Genomic DNA, 19,498 nt, shown 5'->3' with positions numbered 1-19,498 from the left:
TACAAGCGAGGATCAATAATAGAAAAATGCTGAAGCGAAGGACCAACTTTCTTCAAGAAGGAAGTGGACATTTCTCGAGATTGTACCTATCTCAGAAATTCGTTATGTACTTGCTCTACAATTTACTTTTTTATTGAACATTGGATACTTACTTACGAGTGGTTTTTCTAAACTAAATTAAATAGATTCATTAATCGTTAACTACTTCTTTTATATCTACGAAATAAACAACTGCAGTAGTATGTTTAGTTTAGAAATCAAGCATCACTTTTATTCTTTCATAAAATTTTCCAGGTATTTGGGTGTTAGGAAATTCAAGAAATTTATGTACGAACAAATACCAGATCACACGAAAGAAAAAAAGATTCTAATTCACATTTTTTTGCACATTAGGAAATGAAATAGTCATCGTAGATTGCTCTTTTGTGCTTTGTATACTCTTTTCAGCAAGTAGGTATTCGCAAGAAAAAAAAAAAAAACACTACTATTTTTAAAGAGTTACCCTTTTGAGGTTTAAAAATAGAACTAATATGAATCTCGTAAATTATTTTGCAAATTTTATCTTTCGAAAACTATGAAGAATAAGTAAGCGTACCTGCCTATAGAATTACCTACATTTTTATTGTAATGTTATGCCATTTTAGTGAGAAAAAAGCCCTAATGGAAAATTGAAGCAGCTTATGAGTTTATGGTCCTCTATGGACAACTGAAAGATTAGTAACAGATTGCTCAAATGTAAAAGAAAATTACGATAGGTAAACGCATCAATAGGTACATCAAACTGGTTGGTAAGATCTATTTTTCTAAGGAAAAGGTGACAGTCAGGTTTTTCCTATTCAATTTTTCAGTTTTACTTTTTGGGGTGCTAACTTTGGATTTTCCCAAGTTTTAGATAGCCTAATGTTATTCTGTTGTTGAGATATGACCCAATATCTATTCGAGTCACATGAGTTCTTCTACCCATTATACATGATATTACTTAAGGTACTTTTTTCTCAGGTGAAATGGCCCGTCCTTACGGAATATCATTTTTAAAAGATTGACTGAGTGATAGTTTACATCGAAATGAACCAAGATAAATTTTAGGTATAGGAAAAGTTTCAAACGGCCTGAATGTAAAAGTTTTGTACTGTCTCTTGAAAAAATATGCATACTTGTAGTTAGGATTTCTGATTGTCATTTCGTTTTGTGTCGGAACATTGCGATATTGCTTAGCCTTTGATTTATCATTTTTCTTTGCTCTCTTCTATCGTCAAAGGATGTTAACTCTAGGAAGAACACTTGTTAACTATATTTATTTCTACCAATCCTATCTGACGCTGAATGCTGATGAGTGCCAAATTAAATAAACAGAATGGCCATTTAGAGGAAGTATTTTATAAATTTGATTTATTAGCTTGTAATTAAATAGCCTATTGTTGATTAATATCTAGTGAATGTTTTGCTCCGGCCAATTAAGTTTTACAAAATTTGTTGATTTTATTTATTAATTGTATTCTGACTACTGACTGAGGAGGACTTTAATCTGTATCAAAGTTACTGTTGAATTTCGTAATTTTTTGCCTGGACTTCCTAGTTAGAACTCATTCTCCAATCAAATTAATTTTAATGCTTTTTATCCAGTAATGATTTATTGATTGTTTTTTTTATGCTAATATTACCAACTTTTTTTATGCTTATTTTATTTTCTCTCATCGAACCTAACATTACTGTTATCTTTACTTTTTTATTTTCAACTGTGAGGAACTTGTATATAAATATTTTTTGTTTACAAAATTAGAGGAACATGACAACTTCGGTTTTAATATTTATTATTTCAAATTTAAAATTTTGCCTGAAGTCCTAAAGAATAGGTATCCCTCCCGGGCAATCAAGTCTCTTCGTTTGGGGCTGAAAAACAGGACTACAAATTATGTACATTTGAACAACGATTTTCACCTAAAGCAAAAATATTTTCTTTTCTTTTTTTTTACCTACTTATGATAGGTTAGGTTAGATCAAAAAATGCTCAGCATATAGGTTTTACAGTAAAACATGAGTTTTTAATTCATTTAATGGCATGAGTCTTCTCTTAATTTTCATTATGTCAATAAAAAAATTGTGCAATAGAAAAAAATAATCGTAGATCATGTTAAATGTTTGCTTAAAAGATAACTTTGTAATTAATATCTATATTATATTTTAAAAGTTGTAGCCATCTCTTGCACATTACATTACCTTTATTTTAAACTCAATAAAAAATAATTTTATAAATAAATAAATAAAAATGTTTAAATTTCTTATTACCAAGTCATGTTATTATTTATTTCTTACGGTAGGAATAGGATTTTTGATACTGAAAAAATTACTATGCTGTTTACCACCCCCATGAATTTCGTAATCATTATCAACGAATATGAATGATGATATAGGATTACAGGCCGAAGCCGAAGGAAAAACTTCAAAAATCGTATGATAAATCAATAGACCGCCGATTTGTAAGTGTAACTGTGTACTACGATATTTAACTTTAATAGTAGTATTAGTAGTAGCTTATTGGATTTCTACATGAAATATAAAGAACTTCGAGGGTTAAAATTAAAACCTTTTTCCTAAAAATCGTAGAAATTTGTTCAAATTTGTCACAATAATTGTACGAGTAATCGTCCTATACTGATTGGGACTATTTAATTCTAAAACAAACCTAATGCATAGATAACGTGCCAGCGCTAATGTTGAATAATAACGAAGAGCTTGGAAAGCTAAACGCCAGAGCAAACAATAATCGGAGCAAAAAGCAAAGAGGAGAAAATGAAACAAAAAGAAGAGAAAGAAAGAAGGAGGTTATCATTTTGGAAAAAGCTGATGAAATGGTGGAGGCCGCAGGTCTAATTAAGCCAGATTAAAGTAATGTCGGGGGGGCTATTAGAAACATTACGCTGTTAATTAAAACTGTTAGCAACCCCTCGTATAAACTCGTGATTAATGTATCTCAGGAGAGGTTATATAACCTTAAGCTTCGAAAACTTTACTTTACTATCTTTGTAAAAATATGTTCGTGCACAAGAAATATGAAGTTTTTCTTCTTTTCTCTTAATGCTTTCTACGAGCATCTATTTCTGTGTTTTTGCTAGACGCTTATTACTTTTTATTCAATTTTATTACTGCGAAATTACTTATTTATTCATTACTTTCTCTGAGTTATGACTAATTGAGCCATTCCAAATGGAACTGTTTTCATTGATTCGTACAAATACAATGTCTCACAAATTAAAGCCGTCTACATCGCCTGTTTTAGCAAAAGGAATTATCGAAATAATCAAGTACCGGAAAAGCTGTTGTTTTTCTCTACAAAATTTCGATAGAGAGAAACAATCAATAATTTATTGATGAGCTGCCCAGCGTCTGGGTTGTCATATGACACAGCATACTACTCAAACTGACATGTCACAATAAAATTAAATTGAAGATGTTGATATTTAACTAGGTCTCTTCGAAAATAAATTAATATTTTGTAAATTCATGATATAGACGGCAATCAGTAATATCTAAGTAATAGTTTGAACCAAGCACGAGTACCTGCCTACTTGCAACATTTGATCCCAGTCATCCCAGACATTATCGTAATCATCTGGTTGGTGGAGGTGTTGTTTTTCCATCTAATTGGTGGATGTGCCTTTTCATTATTCTTCTTTTAAATTTCTAAGTGAATACGGCAATTTATCTTGAGATTTTGATAGGCTTCCCGGTTTAGGTTTATGTAATCTGATAAATATGTACAACACCATTCCCTTCAGGAATGAGTCCCTGGTGGTTCTAAAATATCCTTGAATTTTCCTTTCCTATCCTAAAAAAAAAAAAAAAAAAAAAAACTAGCAGAACCATACTGATGCCTGTCTAAAATCCCCCCAGCCAAAATCAAAAAAAAAAAAAAAAAAAAAAAAATCTAGCAGTACCATACTGATGCCTGTCTAAAATCCCCACAGCTCAAATGATTCAACGGTACCCATATTTTCGAAACCCCCACAAATGCCAATTTGCCGACTCAACTCAGGGAGGTGAGAGGCCCCCCCCCCACACTTCACCTCACTACGCCCCGGGGGTTAAATGATTGTAACGCTAGGTAAACAAGCTCATTACAGAAACCTCTTCCTTCTCTAAATTTATTCCCCCGTTAGAAGCATTCAACTGGACTTTACTTATTCTTGTGAAAACTACATTGATGTTATGTTTATAATATTATATAAAGAGAGAAAAACAAGTGAGAAAGAGAAAAGAGGGAGAGAGGAAACGGCCATTTTGAAACTGTGATACGCCTTACAAAATAACTTTGGGTATGATTTAACGAAGCGTTGTGAATTTAATTTCTTGCCTCATCTTCTTCCTCTTCTAATTTTTTATTTCTTCTACGAATTTTTCGTTTCCTCTTCTTATCATGCTTTCTCTTGACTTTATGTTTTCATTTAGTTTCTCATTTTCCCTTTTCCTCAATTTCATCTTTATTCTCTTTTGATTTTAACTTTTTTACTGCTCGAGAAGCACTCTGGGTGAAGAAATTACTTTAAAAAGAAATTTCATCGCAATGATACTCTAATAATTTTAATCACTTTTGTTTCTTGATATTCAGGTTGTGTTCTAGTACTTCTGTAAACCTTTTATTATCTTGTGGGAACATTGAGCTTCGTTTATAAACCAAAATCCTGGGAGAAGGCGAGAAGCATAGTGCTTAAGATTTTAATTAATTGTATCTTTGAAATTTTAAAATAAACCTAAGGTACTCATAGATCACTGAAGTTAAGTATCATCGAGTGAGGTTGTGGTGACTTGGAGAATATCTGAATAGAAGTGAATACTTAGCGACTGGCAAGCATTCACTCTTACATAAAATTCTGAATTTATAGTTGGAAATGAACTCCCAAGTGAGTAATTTAGTTAATTATTTCTGGGCGAGCATAATTTCTGACTTGCTACTTTAGACTAGTTTCTACCGTCATCGTCAGTGAAGGACCTATCATAGCTCTATAAAATTATTACCTACACAGTCAAAATATTCTCATACAAATTAAGATGAAAATAAACATTGAACTTTCCCTCGTTCTGGGTTAAGCCAAGTCCGCCTTACAAGCAAGCGTACGTATGACCGAAGAAGGAGGTCGATTAATAATAATTCTATTGATAGCGATTTGGCTCTCAAGTTTCGTGAAAACTTTAGAAGATTTATCAGATGATTCGATCTCTTCGTATTTCTCACTAGGTACCTAAACGTTTTCAGGCGTAGGTAGGTAATTACTTAGTTCTTTCCGAGGCAGAGGATCTATCCCGTTCCCGTAGAAAAAAAAGGAAACAAAAAATAGATTAGAATATGGAAAAGTGTCACCAGAATATGGACAATGGAGCATATATCATTACAGCGTATTTTGTATTTTATTAGTCTAATAATTATAATTTGTAAGTAGTAAAGAAGAGAATTTCTTACGTCTATCCTCAAAGGGGTATGCATACCTAGCTATCTCCTCCTATGTCGACACTAGTCGACAGTTTCGGTACAATACTACCTACCTAGAATTTGGCTATCATCATGACAGTATTTTTTTCGAACATTAAGCTGTGTCCACACTTAGTCAACGCCGGCGGTCGACGAGGTGAATCTATGTTGTTGAGGTAGAACGGTTTCAGTCGACTAGTTTTGGCCGTGATCGGACTATCTAGTTCTAGCCGACGGCATACGGTAATTCGGGTAATTTTAAAAATGATGGTATTATCATCCTTTAACTTGAAGTATAGATCTCTCAATCTTTCTACCGGCGGGGCCGAGGTTTTTTTTCGGCTCTGTGCTTGGAATTCGGGGTGCACTCAGCCTCGTGAGGAAAATTGAGTAGCTACTTTAATCGAGTAGCGAACAGTGGCGGCATCACCAGAGTAAAAAGAAAAATTGTAGATATGTCAGAAATAGTACAGGAGGCTAGTAATGCTGTGATATCCACAAAAATTGTGAAGAAGCTCTCAGCTTCTCCACAAATAAATCATGATATAGATTTTAGATACCTAGTAACCAAAATGTCTGAGATTTGACAGGTCATTTTTGTTACTGGGCAGGTTCTGCTAACATGTCTATGTTTTTAGAATCCTGAGAAACCAATAGTTCACAGGTTGTAAGTTCTATCTACGTATCTATGTATTTCAAGAAAGAAAGAACAAGTTTTACAAGAACGAGAAAGAAAACTGATTTCATTTTTATTTAATTTTTATATTTTAGAAAAATTATTATATCTTTAAATAATTACATAGAATTTGATCTGTTCAAAGTATACAAGTACCTATAAAACTAGCTTTGTCTGGGTAGGGTAGGGACCATAGACCACAGAGACCGAAGTAAAGGAACCACATCTCAAAGGAAAGGAATGGAATCACATCATGGGAGTTTTGGAAATATGTAGATAGCCTTCCATAAAAAATTCATCTTCCACCAACTATTTCTAAAAATGATTTTTCCTCCATCTTTTCAAAATTTACACTAATGAATATCCATAATGTGGTACCTACCTAACTATGATAAAAGATCTTGCCTGTCTCTATAATTAAATATTGCAAATTTGCCTGGCGCGCGGTTTACAATTTACTATCTAATTAAATTGGAAGAACAAAAATAATCAAGGTGTTGTAAAATGAGATATCAACTGTACATCATTTACAGGAAAATTTACAAAATGTCAACAAATTTATACAAGAGATGAATGGAGAATGAAAGAAAAAGCTAATTTTCTTATTTACCTATTTTATTTCATGTCTGATTTGTCTACCACAAGTTTTATATTCACGGTATGAACTGTCCATTTGAACTTTGATTCCACGAACGGCAAACTTTCAATATTGAGATGAGGAATCCACTCTATCTACATTACATAAAAAAATAGTAATGTGCGAGCATTTTCAATTAATAAAATAGGTAATACTTTCTAGGTAGGTATTGTTTTCAATGTCCAACTATTTTCCTAAGTTACATACGGTCGATACAAGGAGTCATTGATGTTCATTACGGTTTTCCTCCGCGTAAAATGCTCGTGAGGTGAACAGTCATTGTCAATGGAATCTCGACTTGACGAAACGTTAATTGTGATCTTATTCTTCTCGCTCTCAGAGCTAACGGCCTGGCTTGCTTCCAGTTGTGATTTTTTCGACCGCTTCCATTTCATTCTTCTATTTTGAAACCAAATCTTCACCTGAAACAGAGAAGTTCCGTTGAACATCAGTTTCGAACTAGACAAGAACTAAGAACAAATACCCAACCAATAAACGCGATAGTACCTACCTATACAATAATATACACAATTTAGTTGTATAATCTACGGAATAAATGACCCCAAATTTTTGAAAAATTATGACCTTTCTCATAGCTGTAAAAAACATACCTAGATCGATATAAAAAAAGACAGTATCGCGACCGAAATTTGGGCTCATTTCTATAAGTAGGTACTGGAGAAAAACAAGCTATAAAACATCGAAAAAAAGGAAAAGAGAATAATGCTATTTGAGTAAAGACAGATAATAATAATAATAATAATAATAATAATAATAATAATAATAATAATAATAATAATAATAATAATAATAATAATAATAATAATAATAATAATAATAATAATAATAATAATAATAATAATAATAATAATAATAATAATAATAATAATAATAATAATAATAATAATAATAATAATAATAATAATAATAATAATAATAATAATAATAATAATAATAATAATAATAATAATAATAATAATAATAATAATAATAATAAATAGAAAGTAGGTATTATTAAGCTGATTCAATAGAAAAAATTAGTGTACCTGGCCGAATCATGAAAAATTAACACCCTTACCTGAGTTTCTGTCAGCATCAAACTAGTGGCAACTTCAAATCGCTTCGGTCTAGAGAGATATTTATTTTGCCTGAATTGTTTTTCCAGTTCTAAAAGCTGTTGACTAGAAAACGCTGTTCGGGGACGTCGAGTTTTCGCTAGTAATGCATGGTGGGATCCTGGAAATAGATGAACATTTCCTGTAAGATAAGAAATAAAATAGGTGGACGATAAAATACGATAATAGAATAAATTACCTATAGGTATTATGTTAGTAGAAATTGTAGGTATAATATAGGTAGTAGGTAGGCACCTAAAATTGTATAAAATCAGACATAAAATCAATTTACAAGGATAAATCTAATCATAAACATAATTTAATATTATTCTTTAAATCAATTATTTTATTCTTATTCATCTGTTTCTAAAAAATTCAGAAGAAAATAAAATCAATGCTTCAAAAAATCCCACCCATTTAAAATCCCCCTTTCTACGCGGGAGATCTCGATTCAATATTCCCTCTTGTGTGAGGGAAAAATCCCACAGTTAACTCGATTGAACCAAAGCCAATGACCTCAGAACGTATCTATCGTAGTATTCGTAGTACATTCCGTAGTATTTTTGACCTTGAATAATAGTACTCTCGTTTCTCTCGCACACTAGCGTTATCTCTCTCGCTCCAAAGAATCAAAACGAAGATGGCTGAACGGTGTTCCCGCCAAATAAAATGAACGCTATTTTGCGCATTCCCAACAGAATCGTCAGATGTAAACGGGTCTTTGCGCATTCGCAGTTACACAACACGTGACCCGCGAAATTTTAAAAATTTATATTTTTATGTCCGTCTTTTATAACCGGCGAAAATTTTGAATATGAACCTTTAATTTTAAGTTATTTTAAGTTTTAACTTATGTTCTTAAGTTTTCTCTATTTCAAGTTATGTTTTGAGTGTTACTCTAGTTTATGGTCATTCTCATTTTGGCTGGGAGAGACACAAAATATCAAAAATGCGTTGGGTTACACTTACACAACAAGGTAAGTAAGATGAATCTATTAAAATGTTGAAAACAACTGATTTAAGTACCTACCTACCCTGTGGCTACAAACTTATGTCAGTCAAATTTTGGTTAGACAAGTCAATATGCATGTGCAGAAGTTAGCAGTAATTTTTCAACACTAAGTTGTAGATTATAGACCCAGGGATGGGTTACTATATCTGTTAGGATTTAGGACTTCCAAAACGACCATACATCTTAGATTTTGGATGCTTCTGAGAACTTGGTACACAATTGTAGGTATAATTTTTTTTTTTGCTACGACGAGAAAAGACCTAATAATAAATATCTATGTACTTTCTGGACTCTGAGTAATATTGAGGAAAAATAAAAAAAGCCTAATAGTAGTCGGTGCTTTGCCTAATTGTTAGCTCTTTCTAAAGGTTTTGCCATGATCACATCACATTTTTGCTCAGAATGCTCAGGTACTTATCTGAAACGTACCAATTAAATTTTGGTTAGACAAGTCAATATGCATGTGCAGAAGTTAGCAGTAATTTTTCAACACTAAGTTGTAGATTATAGACCCAGGGATGGGTATTGTATCAATCAAATCCTGATTCTTTTATCCATTTCTGAATCATTGATGAAACTTCCCAAAGAGCTGCCTATTTACAGGGTGTATTCAGCTTAAAAGATATAATTAGGTAAGTAAGTATTTCCCTGTCATATACTTGAAAGATAAGTTACAGAATGGTAAGTAGAGAGAAAATAGGAAAGTAAAAAAAAAAAAGTAGCCAATTACCCAGGTAGATTTAGGCACATTTTATTTATTTTGCCAATCTCTTTTAGGTATTTGTGTTTTTCTACTCCGACTCGAGTTTCGCCTATCTTATAGGCATCTTCATGGGAAACTGACTATTGGGTTTTTTTTTTTTTTTTTTTTTTTTTTTTTTTTAGGTAGTAAAAAAATAAGAAGAATGTATCTATCAAAAGAAATAAAAGAAAAAAGTTAGGAAACTAAGTAGGTAGAGGTAGACAAGTAGGTGGTACCTACTTTTTAAAGTTATAAGTTAAGTACTTTCTAAAGTTATAAGTTAAGTATAAAATTTAATAACAAGTTTGATAGAGTTTTTACTACCTAATAATAATTTTATTATTTTGGGATGATTTATCAGAATAATAACTTTTTTTGTCCACTGTTGAATAGTAACTTTTTTTTCCATTATAATTTAAATATTATTTTAGACAAAAGAATATTCAACCACAAAGATGAGTTTAAGGATCACTTGAACTACTAAAATAACATTTAAACAATTAGCAAGTTGAAGTGCTCTGAAAAATAATTATTCATAACTATGGCATTTAAAATATTGTGAAGAATAATAAGAGGGGGGTTCTGCACCATTAATAATCACATGCAGTGAAAGTGTGATCTGCTTTTCATTACAGATGATAAGGGTGACTTTGAACTTTTTTTAGGCACTTTTTTGTGTACTTAGTCTGTTTAAATTTCAAAGGACCTTTTCTGTAAATTGTAAACTTATCTGTAGAAATAGTTTTCCTTAAATAACTTTGTTTTTATGTGACACCCTATTTAAGAGAAAGTAACTGACCAAAAGGGAATAAAGCGATACCTAGGCATTTCTTCAAGTACCTAAGTATGATAAATTTTAGATAAAATATTTAGATTTATTTATTTTTAAGTTAGGTATGTACGATTTGAAAGGTGTAAATATGTACATGTTGTGTTATTATACCTAGGTACACACAGTTCTCCTATGTACATATTAATATTTTATTAAGGATCTTCGCGGCTAGAGGTGTTGTTGGCGAGATAGTTTTCTCCTACATATCACACGAAGGATAAAGTTACCCCGAGGCTTGGCTTTCCAAACTCGTGACACATGTACGGGGAACTATAATTTCATCATCCCAAATAGCTAATTCAAGTATAAACAAGTTGAAATCAACAAATTATACAAAACAAAAGTCGCAAGAACATACTAATGGTAATTAGGTTATAAAGCGGAGGGTCAGGTTGCGATGATGAAATTAAATTAAGTTAAGCACCCTGCACCTCACACCCCTAATATGAATTGTTGCGGCTCATGTTGAGGGGGTGACATTTAAAGAGCTTCCCCTTGTACAACAAAACCCCTCTTTGAGAAAACTACAGGGGAAAAAAAAAAAACTTACATCTGATTGTCGTCAGAAATAGATATTTACTAGTTCTGTTGGTTTTTGGGGTCCCTACCCTAAATTCCAAATACATACCTACTTTAAAAAAGAATCAGTCTAAAGTGGATTCCTAGCCGGAGGACTTTGGTTTGAATCCCAGTCCCAACATAAAAAGTGAAGCATGAAGCATAGGTTGTACTTGTGTAAGTTGATTAGTTAAGTACAAAAATGAAGTCGAAATTAGATATGTTCATTGGAACTAAAGCCTAATTCGTTATTATTTAGACTGAAAATTTTTAGAACACATTTGGGTGCGTACAATCATCGCCGCATTTTAGCGTACAAAAATCGATACTAATTATTTAATTGTAAGTAAGGGGAGAATTAATTCCAAGCCCAACTTAGATGAGCCGCCTAATATTTACTTAAAATATTTTCTAACTTTTTATTGTATAAGAGGAACAGATGCGCTCGAAGAAAAGACGATTTGTTTTGTAAACATATAAAAAAGGGAGACAAAATAGAGATGAAAATTACAAATTACATACCCCCTGGCTTTCCCGCAACATTAATAAATCATTAGTCGATCGAGAGGAACAATCAATTGGATCAAAAATTGGCTAGTCTTCTATGTTCCCGTAATGACAATTGATTTGAACATCACACAACTTTCAATTAGGAACAATTAATTTATTATTCAATTGTCAATTGGATCGTAGGGAAATGATTAAATTTCTGGTGCGTTTTTAATCTATGACCTGGGGCCACTGAATCACTGATGAGCATTTTAGCAATACTCATACCTACTTAAGTATGTCAAAAATTCAGACACACTTTGGTCAAAGCGGTAAAATAATAATAAAAGCTACAAAAATTACGGGTTAGCAGTGTTTCGATATGATTTTTTAAAGACCAAGAGTTACCGTGCCGTATTTTCAAAATACGAATTGCAAAATCGAGTTATCACAATTCATCCTGGGAGCAATAGGAGGAAATTTTATACGGCATTATTTACAGGCACCTTGGCCAAGACCTTTGAACATATTCTGTAACGTTTAGAAAAAGTCGCTAAGTACCAATAAATTTAGAAACCTAGTCTCCAGACTAACTGATATACCGAATAAATTTTGCAGAAATACTATCAACTTCTTCCTCTCAATTTGTACATCTTCGATTCGGACTTTGTTAAGTTTTAAAAAATTCCAAGTCATTAAATGACTTTTGTACAAATTTTGTAATCATGGGTCAAAAATTTCGGTACCAAATCGGAACAATAATTCGATTAGAATAATAGGGAAACAATCCGCAACCAATACTTCTTCCAAACTAAGGGTAGTAGTAAGAAGTAACATTACTCGATCTCTGATTGCTAAACATTGTACAAACAAAAATAGCAAACTTAATTTCGTATAAGTAAAAAAGTAAAGAGCTTTTAAAAAAATTGCCTCATTCACCCTTCTCTCCATTTAGTAACAACTGACTAAATACATGTATAATCCATAATATCGTGTTGTTACATTATTCATGAGACCGATTTTTGTCTACATTAAATTACTTGTGGAAAGAAATTTATGTGGTTAGTGAGGTCGAAATATTTTCGACATTTTCGTTGATGGAATTTAGTCAATTGAAATAAAGGGACATTTATATTCGTGGGGTGTAGAATTGTAGGTGTTGTTGTGGTGGTTGGTAACCCTGCTAAATCATCGTGATTTTCGATGGGTTAAACTTTAAAGGCTTTAAGTTCAATCTAAGATCTTCCATTAGCTTAAATGCTTATTGAGGAAAATCCACATTACTTGTAAATGGAGAAAGAGGGAGATCGAAAGAAACTATTTAAGAGAAAATTTGCCCTCTTATTATTCTAAGCTTATTTAGGTAATTTTTTAATTCTTTCAACTTGAAATTTGCCATCTCCCAATACCTACCTTGTCATCTCCCTAAGATTTCGCCCTTACAGATACCACAACTCAAGGAGTAGGTATAGGTACTCAACTAATTTTTTCTCTAATCATGACGAATTTTGGTAAAAGAAAATTGTCAATTTGAACTAATGAAAAAGTAATATTTTCTTTCAAGTTTTCTATTCTTATTTGTATAATGTTTAGCAATCAGAGATCAAGTATTGCTATACTTCCTATGAATACCCTCAGTTTGTAGGGCGAAGTATTGTTTTCGGATTTTTTGCCCTCTTATTATTCTAAGCGAGTGTTTAGATTTGGTACCGATATTTTTGACCGGGTGATTTATTTAGAATTTTTTAAAGGCCAAATAAGAGTAATAGGGATTGATCGAAAAAAGTAGTTAGCATTACGGCAAAATATACCTTCAGTCCATTGGTTATTCTTCAGACTTGTTACAATATGGTCAAACTTCCCTCAATGCGGCAATCCCGCGCTAAACATCAATGGAACTGCGTTGATACAAATGAGTAATTTCCATCTGCAGTTGTTGATGTCAAGTTGCCATCAACTTTGTACAAAAGTTCCATCAGTTTTTAATTATACATATTAAGTACTCGTATAGTTGTGAGTGACCAAAGTGTGATGATTTTTGACATAGGTTTTGGTAGAAAATGACAATCAGTCGCCTCAGGTCGTAGAATACAAAAGAATTCGTAGAAGTCAAGTTTTAACTCGACGATTTTTCTTTTGTTTCACTATAACTCTCGAACGATTTGTCCAACTTTGGTGAAATTTAGCTAAATTGTTTTAACATATATATAAATGAAATTTTCTCGTTAAAGTTTTGACCCATCCGCGCCTTCAAGGGCAGCGTAGGAACTCTGCAGTTGCATAAATGGAATACCAAATCGTATCAGTCAATAACCATAAAATGGATACTAATGAAGGTGTAATTGGGAGGGGAATTACCAGTTGATGACTTTCCTATAACACAATTACTATTAAGGTCTTAAATTTTTCACCGAACGTATTGAGATTAGTGACCGCTTTACTCATTAAAAGCGTCGAGTTAAATCAGGCGATTTTGCTGTTACTTTGTGTGTAACGCGATAACTCGTGAAGACTTAATGCAGTTTTGATTAATGTTGGTAAAATTTTATTATTCAATTCAAAGAAAATTAACTGATTGGTTTTTGAAACTCACGATAGCCCGTTTTTCCGAGTGAAGTCTACTGTTCAATGAATTACCAGTTGATGTTCAATGAATTCGTCCAAAACGGCCAAACATCTTAGATTTTGGATGCTTCTGAGAACTCGGTACACAATTGTAGGTATATTTTTTTTTTGCTACGACGAGAAAAGACCTAATAATAAATATCTATGTACTTTCTGGACTCTGAGTAATGTTGAGGAAAAATAAAAAAAGCCTAGTAGTAGTCGGTGCTTTGCCTAATTGTTAGCTCTTTCTAAAGGTTTTGCCATGATCACATCTCATTTTTGCTCAGAATGCTCAGGTACTTATCTGAAACGTACCAATTACCTACTTACAACGCCTGTGTTATTTCCTAGCAACAATAAAGAGGCATTCAAGTACCTATCAAGCAGATTTAAGTAAAAAACATGAGGATTTCAATGGACCCTTCTTTTGACTATTTTCATCTTAGATTTTTAAGACTCTAAGGAAATCTTGTGTTCCTAAATACAACTGTGCTTGTGCATTCCGTGAATTGTTCTAATTTGGACATAGGTTATTTAGATAAAATTGAAAAGCTACATTGGACACTTGCAGTATCCACAAATTGCATATATTAGAGTTTTTATAATCATATGTTAATTTTAAGAATTAACAAATTTAAAATTATATGTATACCTTAATATAGATTGAAATACTACATTGAAAGATTAGATTGAAATAATTAAAATATTAACACATAGGTAATATTTAAAATACGCACTTTTGGTGGATGTGCTTAAACTTCTTTTTAGTGGATGTGCCCTAAACACCATTTACATAGAAAATCTTCTACCACACACCACACGTGATTTCTTAGATTTTTAAGACTCTAAGGAAATCTTGTGTTCCTAAATACAACTGTGCTTGTGCATTCCGTGAATTGTTCTAATTTGGACATAAGTAAGTTATTTAGATAAAATTGAAAAGCTACATTGGACACTTGCAGTATCCACAAATTGCAAGTGAAAAAATGGTTATTTCTATTTAAAAGTTTAGTAAAAAGGATACAGAAGAGCACTTACCTGTCAGTTCTTGTAGTCTAGGCCCTGCATAAAACATCCCTGTCCGCGACAGCCATTCAAATTGCATCTGTTGTATATGTTCAGGGGAAATGTTTTTATTCGAGGATGTGTTTTGATTGTGTCTCAACAAAGGTTGAAATGCTGAAGATGAAGAGTTGGTATAATCTAATCTGTCGATAGCTGCTAACATTAGACTAGGTTTTGTCATGGAATTGGTAGGACAGAAAGCCTCTAGCATTGAATTATCTTCACATCCTGGTGATATGGATGAACTTCTGGATTCTGTGGAATTTCTAAATATAGGTGAAACTCTATCCCGTGCTAGCAATGCCTCAATACAAAAGGAATTTTTCACTGAAGAACTAGATATCCTCTCATCTTCCGAATCACTATTACTATTAGAAGACATTATAAATTGAAATAAAAATAAATTGAGCAAAACAAATTTTATACGTATCAAGCTTTTGACTAAAATAAAACAACAAAGTAACTTTTTATTATGAAAACTGCTTGTGGTAGGAGTTGTCTTGGAGTTTTCCCTTCAATCCTATTGGTTGAGAGCAAGCCCCTCCTTGATTATTTTCCTCTTTTTGTTACTGTGTTGCACAGCCCTCATCACCACAGAGATTATGTTTCCTAATATCATAATAATGCAATCATTACGTTTTCCACAAAAGCCTTTGTCTCATCAGTGGCGATCTTATTTGCTTTATACAGAGTGGCACAAAAGTACCAGTAAGGTACTCTTCCAACGTCTGACGGATAGAACAAAATGGAATTCTTTATTATGAATCTAATTTCCAACATGAAAACGATTTGCTTAAGGTATTTCCAACATGAAAACGATTTGCTTAGGTATAAAACGATTTGCTTAGGTATTTTGATTCGCATTTGGTTTGCCGTTGTACTATTTAGATTGAATTTTGGTGAAATTGGGGAAGTGAAAATGTTTGAAAATTTAACTTTCTTTGCCTGTATGCATACATGCTCGTAAAACCAAGTTTTGAACTAAATCTCTATTAACTCCAGTTATGGTGTAATATTCCAGGAAAGTCTTCATTAGAACTCGGCCAATTCTTTCATCTGATATTTGACTCTAAGGAAAATATGACTAGCTGAAAGATCGTAATAAAAACTTACTGGATCTTTTTTTTTTAAAGGAATAACGGATTGTTAATTTTTGAGCTTTTTTTCTATCCCCTTACCTTTAGAACAATTTTCTAATGTTATACCTAAGTGTCCTAAGTGATGATCAATGCTGCAAAATTATAAATAAGAAATAAGGATACCTACTTTTTTACATTGAATATCTGAATTTTATTCTTGCTTAACAGAAAAAGGTGCATTGAACGTTAGGTGGTGTAAAACTTGCACCTTTTATGGCCGATCTTATACCACAGAGAGTTTTCAGTTAATCCAGAGTTCAAGAAATACTGGCCTGTGTAAATCAAATGGGTGACATCAAAAAAACCCCTTGACACTGTTTTAACTCTCAGTGATGAGATCGGCCATTAGAATTCACATCATTGGGCAACTGATCTAGGACTTTCTGTTATAGGTTTGATAAAGGATTTTATTATTATGTTAAGGCGGTGTCTTCTTGATCCCAGATCACAAAAGAAACTTTTGAAAAACACTGAGAACGGAATTTTTTCGATGGGTCTGGGATGATATATCCCACTTTTAAAAATAATGATTATGCAAAAGTACCAGTAAGGTACTCTTCCAACGTCTGACGGATAGAACAAAATGGAATTCTTTATTATGAATCTAATTTCCAACATGAAAATGATTTGCTTAAGTTATTTCCAACATGAAAACGATTTGCTTAGGTATTTTGATTCGCATTTGGTTTGCCGTTGTACTATTTATATTAAATTTTGGTGAAATTGGGGAAGTGAAAATGTTTGAAAATTTAACCTTCTTTGCCTGTATGCATACATGCTCGTAAAACCAAGTTTTGAACTAAATCTCTATAGGAAATTTCCTTAATTTAATTCCCATTTATTGTCAAAAAAGTAAGCGATAGCATTATTAATAACAGTTTATTTGGTGACAATTTAGCCTTTTAAAAAAATTAAGGGTGTTGGGGACAATTTTGTAGAAAGCCTTAAGGTCTAATTTAATTCCCATTTATTGTCAAAAAAGTAAGCGATAGCATTATTAATAACAGTTTATTTGGTGACAATTTAGCCTTTTAAAAAAATCAAGGGTGTTGGGGACAATTTTGTAGAAAGCCTTAAGGTCCCTTTCATAAAACGATCCCTTTTCCGCTAAATAATTTTCACCAGTCCTTCCTCGTGAAACACAGTGTCCCGAAACTTTCCCATCACCCTGTACAAGAGTAGATAACAAGGTACCTGGTACTCTAACTAGCACTTTGTCAGCTATATTGTTCGAGCTTTCGCCTGAATAACAAACACAAAATGTTACAGCTATCTTCCAGTTTATCATCTTTTGATTGGTGTAATCTGTTTACAAACGAGCATTACAGATTGATCAAGTGTACGTACTAGTGTTCATTTCACGTAGTGACATGAGTTAATGACAATCAATAAAACCTTAATGGAAAATTTTGTAGTTGATTTCAAAATATGTATTATCCTTCTTATCCTATATTCCTATAATACCAACCTCAGTTTAATGTGGTCAGCGCGGTAGTCCGCAGGTCCGTAGGTTGCTGGTTCAAGTCCAAGTAACTAGCATTTCTTTAAACTTTTTTTTATTCAGAAAAAAAACTGAATAGAATAAAATACCCGTCAAGCAAAAGGTCCTAGGCAATTTATTATTTTATGTAAACAGCTAAAATTGAGGCTATTTCTGTATTTTCCCCAAAAAATTCAAGTTTGTGCAAAACCACCCTTATTATCAAAATGTGTTGATTTAACAAGAACGAAAACATTTTATTGTGATATTCGTGGGTTTGTTTGCTCGATGTACTTGCAGGTACTGGAAACAGAATATTTTCTTGATGTGTAAGAAATAAGCTTTCGAGGTAGAAGGAATATTTGGGTTTATTTACATCAATAAATCTACAGCAAATAGATCACCTCCCTTAGCCCTTTCACCCCGACTTATTTTAGGACCAGAATCTTTTATTTTTTCTGATCAAGTATTATTATTTGGGCTATAAATAAAGCCTCTACAATGTTTCATGTCCTCCTAGGTCTCCTAGGACTACTGAACAAAAATCGATCTGGAAACATAACCAGACAAGTTAGCCAAGTGAATTTTACTGACGTCTTAGATCACAAAAGAAACTTTTGAAAAACACTGAGAACGGAATTTTTTCGATGGGTCTGGGATGATATATCCCACTTTTAAAAATAATGATTATGTGAGACGTATTGTCCCTTTAGGGGTGAAAGGGTTAGCTTTAAGTTTTGTTCGAAGTTATGAATGCTATGATCGAATCATTGGGCGGAGAGAATGCCTCTCAACTCACATCTATCCTGAGGCTAAGGTGTAATTTATCAAGCCCTTGTGTTTAGAATATGTTATCATATCATCCCCTAAGAATGTGTTAACACTCCCTAAGACGTAAAATAGGTAGATTCTTTGAGATACGGTTCACAAAGATGGCGAAAGAGAAGGAAGCCGAAAGTTCTTCCTTCGATTGTGCCAGTGTTAACAATATTCCGACACTTTTAGAAGCTATGGGTTCGATTCTTAAACTCTTGCTAATCTTTCGTAGTTCAAAACTAATATTGGATTTGGTGTTTGATGGAAAATTAAGAAGAAATCAGTCGACATAATATTTAAATAAATTGTCCATGGTGATGATGTATTTTGAAGTAAGGATTTACAAGTTGCATACAAGACTTACAATTAAATATATTGATTTGAAAAAGTTGTAGGAAAAGTAGGTAGGTAGGTATTCTCAAATTTGTAAATAATAATAATAAAATTATGAAACTGGCAACATCGCCCCCGCTCCCCCATATTTATAAACAAATAAACCTGATTCCAAGTTGTTTAATACAACTATAAACAGTGTTTAACACACAGGGATTAAAGACGGATAGAAATAAAATGTTTTATTTAAGCCCATTGTTATAAACAAGATTATAGTTGAATATTTCGGATGAAAACTCGTGTCACACCATCTGGTTAGGATAATCACACCCTTCCGTGATTGAGTGATAAAAATTAAAGTAAAGAAAGTTTAATTGGTGATTGTAGAAAATTAAGTAGGTAGTAATTAGCGATTAATTTTGTGCTTTAATGCCGTTATTGCGTTCGTGATGCCGATGCCAGTCCCAAGCCCTGGTACCTACATCGTGAGGGTCGGCATCAGGAAGGGCATCCAGCTGTATTAAAGTAAAGAA

The 19,498-nt window shown here is 32.6% G+C and overlaps 1 protein-coding gene across 2 annotated transcripts; it reads right to left on the bottom strand.

Moving 5' to 3' along the window:
- Window positions 1-6,834: 6,834 nt before the first annotated feature.
- LOC103511260 (homeobox protein Hox-B6a-like) lies at window positions 6,835-15,606 on the bottom strand. Of its 2 annotated transcripts, none has more exons than XM_026825122.1 (3): window positions 15,171-15,606; window positions 7,856-8,034; window positions 6,835-7,199 (listed from the first exon to the last, which is right to left on the bottom strand). In XM_026825122.1, the coding sequence occupies exons 1-3, from the start codon at window positions 15,577-15,579 to the stop codon at window positions 6,972-6,974; spliced, it is 816 nt and encodes a 271-aa protein (XP_026680923.1). In that variant the 5' UTR covers window positions 15,580-15,606; the 3' UTR covers window positions 6,835-6,971. The 2 variants fall into 2 exon arrangements, with proteins under 2 accessions (XP_026680923.1, XP_008474204.3); XM_008475982.3 differs by having other exon boundaries at window positions 7,856-8,013.
- Between the last annotated feature and the right edge of the window lie 3,892 nt (window positions 15,607-19,498).

This window comes from Diaphorina citri, unplaced genomic scaffold (genome assembly GCF_000475195.1).
Source record: "Diaphorina citri unplaced genomic scaffold, Diaci psyllid genome assembly version 1.1 scaffold31, whole genome shotgun sequence".
NCBI classification, from domain to species: domain Eukaryota; kingdom Metazoa; phylum Arthropoda; class Insecta; order Hemiptera; family Psyllidae; genus Diaphorina; species Diaphorina citri.
The sequence above is the reverse complement of the archived record's forward strand: the minus strand, read 5'-3'. Positions and strand labels throughout refer to the sequence as shown.